This window comes from Leuciscus leuciscus, assembly GCF_965113295.1.
Source record: "Leuciscus leuciscus genome assembly, chromosome: 6".
NCBI lineage: Eukaryota > Metazoa > Chordata > Actinopteri > Cypriniformes > Leuciscidae > Leuciscus > Leuciscus leuciscus.
The window spans coordinates 28,263,186-28,275,422 of record NC_138730.1 but is presented as its reverse complement, the minus strand read 5'-3'; the positions used below and the strand labels follow the sequence as shown (position 1 = coordinate 28,275,422).

General features: G+C 37.9%; 1 protein-coding gene across 9 annotated transcripts in view; it reads right to left on the bottom strand.

Annotated features, from left to right (window-relative positions):
• LOC309500583 (sickle tail protein homolog) overlaps positions 1 to 9,699 on the bottom strand; it is a 71,799-nt gene extending 62,100 nt beyond the window's left edge. For 3 of the 9 annotated variants that reach the window (XM_082172219.1, XM_082172220.1, XM_082172221.1), the window contains exon 1: positions 9,007 to 9,699. In XM_082172219.1, coding sequence (XP_082028345.1) covers positions 9,007 to 9,187 — 181 coding nt within the window. In that variant the 5' untranslated portion in view covers positions 9,188 to 9,699. The remainder of the gene's footprint in view (positions 1 to 9,006) is intronic. The other 6 variants (XM_082172212.1, XM_082172213.1, XM_082172211.1 and 3 more) reach the window with 3 other exon arrangements.
• Between the last annotated feature and the right edge of the window lie 2,538 nt (positions 9,700 to 12,237).

Genomic DNA, 12,237 nt, shown 5'->3' with positions numbered 1-12,237 from the left:
TGCAGGGCGGGATTTGGGGAAAAAAATTGCACCTTTGAGGGTTTAAACTAAATGGGCTGTTGTTGGACAGTGTTACTTTATAAAAACGAGTGACTTTTACACTTTTTTTTTAATGTCACATATTGTGATATTTGCGTTTTATTTTTGTAATATCGATTATTTTCTCATTCAGTTTTTTTGAGGAGACACTGCCTCCCTTGGCTCCTCGGAGGAAACGCCCCTGAGTCACTCATGAACTGATTTGTAGGAGACATAAAGGATGTATTTGAAGAACTGTCTCAGTCAGTGTTTTGATAAAAAAAAAAAAAAAAAAAAAGGCTGCCAAAAGAATGTGACACCTTAAAGCAGCACAGTGCAGGGAGGGACACAGATGTAATGGTGGTGGTGGAGGGTTTTCCTAGGTTGACAAAGCCAAGCTGATTGATCTAGTTCACTTGTGCCCTGGAGCAGGGTCCTCTGGACTGCCATGCTGCAATGGTTCACTACACTCTCAGTGAGCGTGTACAGCACACATCACAAACAGCACAGATGAGCGGAGGAGAAATTCATTATGGTCCTGGGAAGGATCGTTCCTCTGCTGTTTGCTCCTGTGTAGAGCTTCTGACAGGGAGCAATGGTGAGGCGGTTAAAAGAGCAGGAATGAGGGACTCAAATCTCTCTCTTTTTTTTAATGCTGTGCCTAAACAAGACATAATACTATCCTGTGGACGAGGCAGTGTAACAGTACAAAATTACCAGCCTTTCTGGGCAGACTAACCAGTGACAAATGTAATCTAAATCTGTAATTTATCAATGGCTGAAAATGCCCATTATAAAAAAAATAAAGAAAAAACTTTTGGCTACAATGCAATGCATCCAGCTACAAAATGAATTCTTTTAAAGGGATACTCCACCGATTTTTCATATTAAACTATGTTATTCCCTTAACTAAGATGAGTTGATACATACCTCTCTCGTCTCAGTGCGTGCACTCAATCGCTCTGTCTTGCGGCGAAACTTTGTTAGCACTTAGCTTAGCCCAGTTCATTCAATATGGGCCAAGCAGAGAAGCTACCAAACACCTCCACGTTTTCCCTATTTAAATACAGTTACTCGCGTAGTGTAACTCGACCTAGGACGGTGACACAAAACAAAACGTTGCGCTTTTCTAAGCGTGTAAAATGGATAACTATATTTTATGGCGGAATACCATAGCAAGTGCTTGCAAGCACTTCGACTTGGCGCAGTAATATCTTCACTAGAGGGAGCGGGGGCCGGTGAGAGGATTTTTCACGAGTGAAGATATTACTGCGCCAAGTCGAAGTGCTTACAAGCTTTCTAAGCGTGTAACATGGATAACTGCGTGTAACACGCAGTAATATCTTCACTCGTGAAAAATCCTCTCACCGGCCCCCGCTCCCTCTAGTGAAGATATTACTGCGCCAAGTCGAAGTGCTTACAAGCACTTGCTATGGTATTCCGCCATACAATATAGTTATCCATTTTACACGCTTAGAAAAGCGCAACGTTTTGTTTTGTGTCACCGTCCTAGGTCGAGTTACACTACGCGAGTAACTGTATTTAAATAGGGAAAACGTGGAGGTGTTTGGTAGCTTCTCTGCTTGGCCCATATTGAATGAACTGGGCTAAGCTAAGTGCTAACAAAGTTTCGCCGCAAGACAGAGCGATTTAGTGCACGCACTGAGACGAGAGAGGTATGTATCAACTCATCTTAGTTAAGGGAATAACATAGTTTAATATGAAAAATCGGTGGAGTATCCCTTTAAAATCACCTACATCGTACAAGACTTGCATTAAAACAGAAGGAATTTTACAGACTTTACTTCTCTGATTCAGGTGGTTACAAAGATATATAAGAAAATGAAAAAGCACTCAAAACATTAGTGTTTGTCGAGACAAGGGCTCAGACATGAACCCAAATATCTAGCTATAAAGAGGAACAGTGTGGCATGTTAAAAACAGTGGCTTTTGATCAATTAGATCTGGCTTGTTTGGCTGCAGTTGAAGCATTGGGAAATTTAGTGTTGTCCTTGTATGACAGCTACAAGATGCTTCTGTGATTTGACAGCATCTGTTGTAGTTATCTAAAAGGACAGTTGCAGCCAAGCATAAAGATGACGTATTCTGTTTTCATTGCTGTGCAATAAAAGCCATTTAAAAAAAGTTAAAGCTTCAAATGAGGATGCACATAATAAACTGTTCTCGATGCATGTGTACAGACCTCGGACAGAGCTTTTTCTTGCATGGGCAGTAATAAAGAGCTCAAGTTATGTACATTAGTTTGTTCTTGGCTCATTATGCACCTTGAAGCAGTTTATCACTACCAAAACTCGTCACATTATGAAATACAGCAAATGTTGATTTATTTTACATTTTTTGCTTGATCACACCTGTGTAAAATAAATAAAAATCACCTGTGAATAAGTGTGCCTCCTCAGGTCTCTCTCCTTATTGAAAGTTTCTAATGCTGGGTCCCTTGTCACCTATTTTGTAAATTTGCACTGTAACTTTTACTAAACTGGCATGACCGTAACTTACAAAAATGCCCTGAAAATAGCAAAAAAATAAAATATCTGCTGCTATAGCCACAAAACCACCAAATCATACTATTGGAAATGCATCTCATTCCTTGTCTGAGTGAGTGTGAAGAGCGAGAAACAACATACATGGCACGACGGCAGAGAAAGAGAAGAGGCAATCCAAACCACACTATTTTTTTTTTATTAAACATGACCACCTTTGTTAATGTGTTACCTCAGGAAACTGTCTCCATTCAATACCACACACCACTCTTGCCAGTTACAACACTTGCAGTTGTGAAACATTGTGCATGTCTAATTAGTGTGACTTTACTCACGTCAGTCTATTTCAAAATAATCAAAATAAAAAGAGTGGCTAAAAGTCAGTGGCTTGTCAAACAACTGAAAATAGAACATAAACTCTGAAATCATCTCTACAGAATTATAATTTTACACAGACTAGCCTCTGCTGGCAAATGGTCTGAAATTAATCTTCTTTCCTGACTATAATGAGTAGGAAATAAATTGTCTGAGAAGAAGTACAGTGCAACCTGAGGAAGAGCTACTGCCACCTTCTCCCTCCAGTCACCTCTAAGTCTCATTATAGCCCAATTTCATTGTGGTGGGGGGGGGGGGGGGGGGGGGGGGGGATGTGTATCTTTAATAACTCAGTCTGAAGACGCCAAGCTAAGCATTCTGCAGTGTGGATCTTGGCCCACTCAAGTTTTGAAGTATCTGTGGTTCAACAGTGAGGACTGATATTCCTGGGCTCAGCAACTATATAAACGGACAAACTGAACTCGATTGGAGATTAGACTGAACGCATGCTCACAGCAGCTTTAAAATCTAAATCATTATCAGAAAATTGCACAGAAGTGGCCTGCATATTAACCCGCATTCTGCAGTTCTTCCATGCAGAACGTGCCACTGAATGACAGGAATGTTAATTCAGTAGCACAGGATTGAATCTTTGGGAAAAAATAAGCTTCATAATTACAAAAATCTATTTTATTTGATTTATTTTTATTTTTAGAAGAGGTTGTTGTGCTCTGCATTCTCTGTGTTTTCTGTACTGTTTTGCTCCAAAGCTGTGGAAACACTGAGAATGCTACAGAGCTAAGCTGGCGGCAGGGACAAAAATTAGGTTGGACAGGGCAGCAGAGAGGAACGGGACAAGACATGCACACATCCTGTGTGAGATCACACTGATGTCAAACCATATCGCTTCCTGCTGATTAAGCTGACGTAACGGCACATGAAGATCTGGCTAATTCCTGTATTACATTAGTGCATCAGAGGCAGATGTGGGGAGGTTATATAACTACAGAGTATCAAAGTTCAGTTCATAATAGCAAGATGAAGACATCTTAATTTTTCTGTGTACAATAAGCAGATTAGTAAGCTGATTTAGTGAAATTTTAAGCTTTGATGATAAAACAAACACATTTTGGAGTAGTAAACATCCTGTTTCTCTCTTATAGGGTTTATGGTGTGATGAGCATTAACTCTAGAGGAATTTTTTTTTTTTTTTTTTTTTTTGCCATACAGTTGCAGAGAAGGAAAATGTAATCCCACAATTTAGCAGATATGGGGCCCAAATGATCTCCAGCCTTGCATTTCTTCACCATTTCTTCTGTAGCCATCACTTTCTTTTGAAATGTATTTCTTATTCTTTTCCCCAAGTTAGCACTAAAAAGGCAATCATAATTTAAAGCAGTTACAAATAAAAAGTAGCTAGCTTGAAGTTACTTAAGGGCCGGGCTGATAATTTGTGGGTGGGGGGTTATCCATGCAATAGCCTCCAAATGCTATGCAAATTTCATAAATATAGTGAGATTTTGTGAATCTATGGTTTTGAAAATATAAGTTAAAGGGATACTCCACCGTTTTTTCATATTAAACTATGTTATTCCCTTAACTAAGACGAGTTGATACATACCTCTCTCATCTCAGTGCGTGCACTCAATCGCTCTGTCTTGCGGCAAAACTTTGTTAGCACTTAGCTTAGCCCAGTTCATTCAATATGGGCCAAGCAGAGAAGCTACCAAACACCTCCACGTTTTCCCTATTTAAATACAGTTACTCGCGTAGTGTAACTCGACCTAGGACGGTGACACAAAACAAAACGTTGCGCTTTTCTAAGCGTGTAACATGGATAACTATTTTGTATGGCGGAATACCATAGCAAGTGCTTGTAAGCACTTCGACTTGGCGCAGTAATATCTTCACTCGTGGAAAAATCCTCTCACCGGCCCCCGCTCCCTCTAGTGAAGATATTACTGCGCCAAGTCGAAGTGCTTACAAGCACTTGCTATGGTATTCCGCCATACAAAATAGTTATCCATGTTACACGCTTAGAAAAGCGCAACGTTTTGTTTTGTGTCACCGTCCTAGGTCGAGTTACACTACGCGAGTAACTGTATTTAAATAGGGAAAACGTGGAGGTGTTTGGTAGCTTCTCTGCTTGGCCCATATTGAATGAACTGGGCTAAGCTAAGTGCTAACAAAGTTTCGCCGTAAGACAGAGCGATTTAGTGCACGCACTGAGACGAGAGAGGTATGTATCAACTCATCTTAGTTAAGGGAATAACATAGTTTAATATGAAAAATCGGTGGAGTATCCCTTTAAGTCAGTCTGAATGAGCCGTGATTCTGAATGATTCTGAATGATTCTGATTTTCTAATGCTACATGTGGGAGAAATAAATAAACTGATTCACAAGTTTGAATCGGACTTTCCAATGCTATAGGCTTTATGTTTAATGTCCACATGAACAAACAGGAAAACATGTCTCATCGCATCTGCTTGTCAGTTAACAGCAGTATGAACTGAAGGCGATATGGACTTTAAATAATCAGCTAACCTGGCCTATTTTAATTGTTGCCATTTTATTTAATTATAAAATCCGAGTGTTAGTGAAAAGAAGATATCAATCGACATATGCAATGGACATCTTTGGACATGGATCATGGACATGGCTCATCTTTGGTAGCTCCTTTGAAGGCATCTTGTAAAAGAGCTTTATATTTATGAAGTGATCTGAACCGGATGCAATGCAACCTGTTTTACAGATTATGGAGGTTTTTTGCACATAACCCATTAGGAGAGAAAGAGAAAGGACCATTTAGGCCAGTGTGTTTGATTATTCTCTTGTTGGAAACGTTCCACCTACTGGAAAAAACGGAATTAATATGAAACTAACTCATCTACTGTCACACAAGTTAGTAGTCTACAATTAGTTAGTGAACAAACCCTCAAATCTCAGGTGCAACATTTGCTAAAAATGCAATTTGGAGATCAGCTGAATAGGAAAAAAGACATTCTTTTTATAAACATGGGCTACAGTTCAGTGCACAGATAGCCACAAGAAAAGAGGCTTTAAAATTAGGTGGCAGCTCATGAGGGAAATTGGTGCTGCAGGTTTTTCAGAGGAATCTCTTTCAGCACATTTGGAGCCTCTGAGGGTAGAAAGAACTCTTAAGAGTCCACGCTGTGTTGGATTCTGTGCCTGTGGAAATGTCATGTACTGTATCTTCAGCAGCATGGCAGGATTGGTGCTGTCTCTGGAATAAATCTCTGTTTTAACAGACCCGACAGAGGGAATGGGTGACAGCAGGGGACAGTGGTTTTAAGGCTGTGCCTTCAATCTCATACCTCTCTAAGCAGTGTGAGTGAAAATCATTGAAGTGAAAGAAAGGTATTTTGGCATTTGAAAGTCACTAGAGACTGATATAATAAATAGATGAATAAGTATAAATCATAAATACTGTAACAGCAACTAAAAATCAAACTGTAATCAAGTAGTGACAGATATGTAATAACAATATATATATATATATATATATATATATAAAATGTTATTACATATCTGTAATAAATTGTTGTTGTTGTTTTACTGACCCCAAACTTTGAAATGGTAGTACATAATATAGCTTTGTATAAATTACCATTGAAATAAAAAATTTGCAGGCAGAGCCTACCTGGTATAATGACAGTTCTGCAGTATCAGTATCAGTCTATGGAAAAATAAAAGTTTTTTTTATTTTAAGAAGAATAAATCTACTTTTTTATTTTAAGTAGAGTGCTGCAGCCGTAACTTCAAAACCCAGAAGACTAGTTCACAAATGGTTCCTATGGGTTTTTATAATGGTGTTTTTCAATTTATGAGTAAAATAAGCATAACTTGACAATACTTCACTCTTAAAAATAAAGATTCCAAAAGGGGGTGTTCGTATAGCGATGCCATTTAATAACCATTTTGGCTCCCCAATGAACCTTTAAGTTAACAGTTCTGAAAAGAACCATATTTGTCTTAGTGTAAATAACTTTTTAATAATCTAAAGAACCCTTTTTCACTCTAAAGAACCTTTTGTGCAATGGAAAGGTTCCATGGGTGTTAAAGGCTCTTCATGGAGCCTTTCAAGAGTATTGGACATTTTAATCTACAACGTAAATTACACACCCTAAACACCCATGTTGAAAAAGCACATTCTGAAGCTATCTTTATTTTTGAAAAATATTTTTTCAGATTTTTCTAATAAGTTACAATATAAGAACATTTTGGTGCGAGTGTGTGCAGTTTACGTTGTAGAATGTCCAAGTATCATCAAGTTATGCTTACCACAGAACTTATTTTACTCAAAAATATATAGAGTGATGCAGGGATGACATTAAAGCCTGGAAGACTTTTGCCAATTGTTCCCTCGAGATTTTCCTATGACGTTTTTATAAGTGGTTTTTCAATTATGATTAAAAATAAAGCCCAAACATAATTTGATAATTTGACGTTTTGTTCTACAGCGTAAACTGCTCACACCCCAAACTGTCTTATTTACTCATTAGAAACATACTTACATTTTCAAAAATAAGCATAATTGGCTCAGAATTTGTGTTTTCGGTATGGGAGGGTGTAATGGTAAAAAAAAATGTCCAAGTATTGTCAAGTTATGTTTACCACAGGCTTGGTTTTACTCATAAACTGAAAAACCCAATTATTAAACCCCATAGGAAAATCTCAAGGGAACCAGGGGCAAATTAGTCTTCCATGTTTTGACTTCATGGTTGTAGCACTCAGTTTATATCTCACAATTCAGACTTTTTTTTTTGTAATTCCGAGCTTATATCTCATAATTCTGAGAAGAAAAATCAGAATTTTGAGATTTAAAAAAAAATTTTTTTAGGTTTAAAAATATGTTATAGATTTAAATATTATTTAATGCTGTTGCTGTAGGGCATTATGCCCCCTATGAACTGAATACTGTATGTGAATATTATGTGTAGATCTATTGCTTATCAAATTCATGCTTTAAAAGTATATGGTAATTGTTGCAGGTTTCATCATTCCAGTCTGTCCATTTAATGGCTTGCAAACATAAACGACTGCGTTTAGCTTCAAAGGGCGTTTTCGACGACAGTATTCTATAAAATGAAGACCATCTTTTTTGCATTCTGATTCTGACAACCAAAGGCACAACATAACTGACTGAGTTTGGACTGAATTACTCAGCTAAATTACCAAAGGGCATGTTTGATATGTGTGTTATTATTGTGGAACTTTGGATTACAAGAAAGGTAGTGGCTGATAACTGGCCAAAATTTTAATGAAATAATAAATAATAATATAAGTATAGCACAAGACCATTTTTTTGTTTGGTATAATACTTGAATTAAAAGGCTCAATCCTTGTACCCATTAGCTACCATGTTGTGGTTGCTAAACTGACCTAATTAGAGCAGTGACAGTTCTTCAAAACTTTTGCCTAACCGAACTGTCAAACTTGCAAGTCAACTGCTCTGACATCAGCTCAGAGATCTTCTCATTACTGCTGTTCTCTCTGAACATCACATAGTTTTCTCAAATCTTTTTTGGGCCCAAATGTTGATACATCAGTGCACATACTGTAAGTACACAGATGTCATTGTTCATTTATTAAAATATAGCTGAGATTTTAAAATCAACATAAATTGTCATTAAAATCAGTCTGAAATTGCATAGAGATAGACTGATACAATCATCTGGCTCATAAACCATTTTTATTCACTGTAATGCTTAAATCAGCTTTACAAATATAGCTGTGTTCATCTAAATATTCAATCACTTTCTAAAAACATGAGTAACTCAGTGAGTCTAGCTGAGAGTGGCTGGTTTATAGCACCAATGAGATCAAGTGATTTGATCAAGAATTTGATGATGAGGAGGGGAATGTAACTCATCAGCAGAGTGAACAGTGAGGGTTAAAGCCCTGTCTTAATCTCCCCATATAGAGGGGGTATCAGCCAAACTATACAAGCGCACTCATGTGCTGCAGTCAGGAATACTGGACAATAGCTCCTCAGACGAGCTATCTAAACTAATGGCGGAAATGTAATCATCTGTATGCGTGTTCATGGTCATGTGTAATATTTTGTAGCGTGACATATACAAATACATTTAATCAATATAATCACAAACTATAGTGCTAACATTTAGATTTATGAAGCAGTAATACCTGGATTGGATCCCACTGGATTGGTGGCAGAAGACTTCTGGGTTGGTCTGGATCTCACCAGGTTGCCCTCACTGCCAGCCCTCATCAACCTCTCCCCGACGACCAGCATGTGTGAACGGTTCCCTTGAGGTTCCTTTCGGGATTGCTTGGAGGGTTTGACCAGACGTGAAGGTTTGGACATCTCTCTAGGTTCTCCTTAAGCACTCTCGTTAGGGATTTTTCCAAAATTCTCCCCTCCCTCTGAAACTGCACTCACCTTCACCTGTCCAAACTTAGCAGATAACCTGACATCCAACTAATTAATTTGCTGCTGTTCTCTGTTCAAATGAATTCTTTCTCTGATGAATACTGGAGAGTGAAACCAGTTGAAGTAGTTGAGGAGTCCTTGGAGACCATATGCTCAGCTTGAGGCAGCACAGTGAAGACACAACTGAATGCTTGAAAAACTGGATCATTGGAAGAGCTGAGGTTGATAAACTCTCTCGCTATGTAGAAACGCACAGCATGCTGATGTCTAATCACTTCTCCCGCTTTGGAGAAATGATCCTCCTAATAATCCAGCACCAGGCAAGCATCAGGCTCTAATCAACTTGACTTGTGTAGTTGCTGGTGAAACACAGTGCTCTTAATGCAGATGTAATCTCTGTGTTAAGTCGCCATGCAGATTTAACCAAGGAGCCAGCAGAGATGATCACTGTGTGTCAGTTGCTTTCCTACTGCTGTGCATGCAGACCAGAGCCACAGCTAAGTCACATTCGGGCATAGAGAGAGAGAGAGAGAGAGAGAGAGAGAGAGAGAGAGAGAGAAGGGAGAAGGGAGAGAAGGGATAGAGAGGAGAGAGATTTACTCCCATATGTATGGTTGTGATAGGCTAGGAGCTCCCTCCCCTCCTTATCCTCATTTAGTGAGTATGTTGTACTGCTCTTGAATGATTAGCTCACAGGTAAACTATCTATGTTGAATGAACTTATCTGTCTGTCTGTCTGTCATGCTTTCAAAATGCTTCTGGTTTGCAATTTTGGGAGGTAATGTGACGCTGACTCTGTTTTACACCTCATGTTGAACTTGCATAACATCATTTCACACATCCAAGATGATTTTCTCATGTTATGTTGACGTAAGTCTGCCCCCATCTGGATCATGTTACTATGGATCTGGAGCTGAGGGACTGAGGGAGCTAAATTATTTTAAAGTTAACTGAATAACAGTCACGCTATTCGATAATGGCACAGTTCAGGTCATTAAAAAAGACTTAAAAAAATAAGAATAAAGCTATAAGAAATAAATATTACTCAAAATAAAATTACTCAAAACAATAAATGTTGCAGCAAAGAGGCAGTCCTCCTACTAAGTCTCTCCCATTCCCCTCCGGAGTGACACTAAAATAAACCAGAATAAGGGATGGAGAAGAGTGATGAGACTGATTGTGCTGCAAAGCCTGTAAGGGAAGAGAGGATCTTTAACAATAACTATCTGCTCTTCATCCATAATAATACAGTGCAAAACCTATTCATAATCAAGAATGTTAAGAGTTATTTAAAACAAAAATATCTCGGCATGAGCCAATATTTTTAATTAGGATGAGTGCTCAACTATTGCTGTTCGCATGGATGTTTTTACATATGCACTGAAATATTTACAGTCATCAACATACTGTGCATTTTACCTTAGTTCAAATTGATGGTGTGTTCTTCTAACCACTGTGCACCAATAAGAGTATATATTCTTTGTCTTTTAGACTTTTGTACTTTTGAGCATATAGTAAGAGAATTCACCAGTATTATTCTACTGTACCAATGCCATTTCCGTATACCATATTCTTCTAGCATGCTAACAGTATTTCCATGTAAGTACAGTATAGCTTCAAGCTAAATTCACCTTAACCCTTAAAATGGGAAAACACAAATTCTTAAAGAAGATTAATTTATTGCTACACTGTAGCAAGTGTACAAGTGTTCAAGTTGTAAATAAAGATTATTGGATTATTGGATTAAAGATTATTGGAGAACGTTTCATTTCATTTCAGTCTTTCAAAATGTATGTTTAATTCAGTGTTAGGCTACTTAGTAATTAATGGTAAATTTTGCTAGTAATTTCTGAGTGTAAAATTGTTTCAACAACATTTTTTTGTGTTTTCCAATGACTTGAACTCAAATAATACAATTTCTTTTCTCCAAATATTGCTTTTACTTTCAGTCTTACGGTTTGTATGCAAAATATAGGCATACTTACAAACATAGCATGCTGCTACTTTTCTTTTTAGATAAAGATGGTAACTTTTTATAGCAAGTCAGTTTTTACCCAGTGGGAACGCTCTTTTAATTATTTATTTTTATTTTTTGACTTTCAGGGTAAAAAAAATATTAATTCGGGTTAAAATGATTTATTACCTTTTTACACTTTTTTTGTGGCTATAGTATTAGCTCAAAAACTATGGATGCATACTTTGAGAATCCAACAGCAACACAACGATTTTGGATTCAGTCTAGCCGCAGAAGGATTTGAAGATGTTGTTCAGCAGTTCATCTGGCTGTTTTTTTTTTAAACACCGCCTATTGTAAAAGGACATTGTGGTCAAAAGCAAACATTTCTGGTGTGTAATAGGGCATGCAACTAAAGCATATCATAGACATTTCACATCAAACACGGCCTGCAGCTACACAGTGTCTGGTTTCTCAGATTAAAAGAAGACAATCCACATCCCCCTCTGTGATAGCCATAACACATGTGCTAAACTCAACTTACAGATGCACTGAAGTATCTTGTCGTCACAACAATTAGGTGATGCCCATGTCTCCCTGCCCCCTCTGGCAATTTTTTGTGTCTGTCATGGGTTACCATGCTCTAATCTGTGCCAAAAATATCTCACAAGCACATAGTCCAGGGAGTTCATGCTGTCATGGTTCTCTGAAGAACAGGAATAAAATGGCTTTAATAGGTGTTTATTTTCAGCCCACCCTCAGTTCACATGAGAGAAGGCCTAAAGAGGTCTAAAGAATGAAAGATAACAGACATGTAGGAACACAGGATTCAAGACTTTTATGTGTATCCTCATCTCATGACAGTTTGACTTGTCAGCCTGTCAACAGCGTCTGGAGCTGATTTTATTCAAAAGTATACATTCAGCAATCCTGCCTGAACAGACTACCTATCATTTCCGCTGTCAAGTGCTGTCACTTGAGAGAAAAATTGTTGTCTGATTTTATTATTTACCATGTGGGTTAGGAAGAG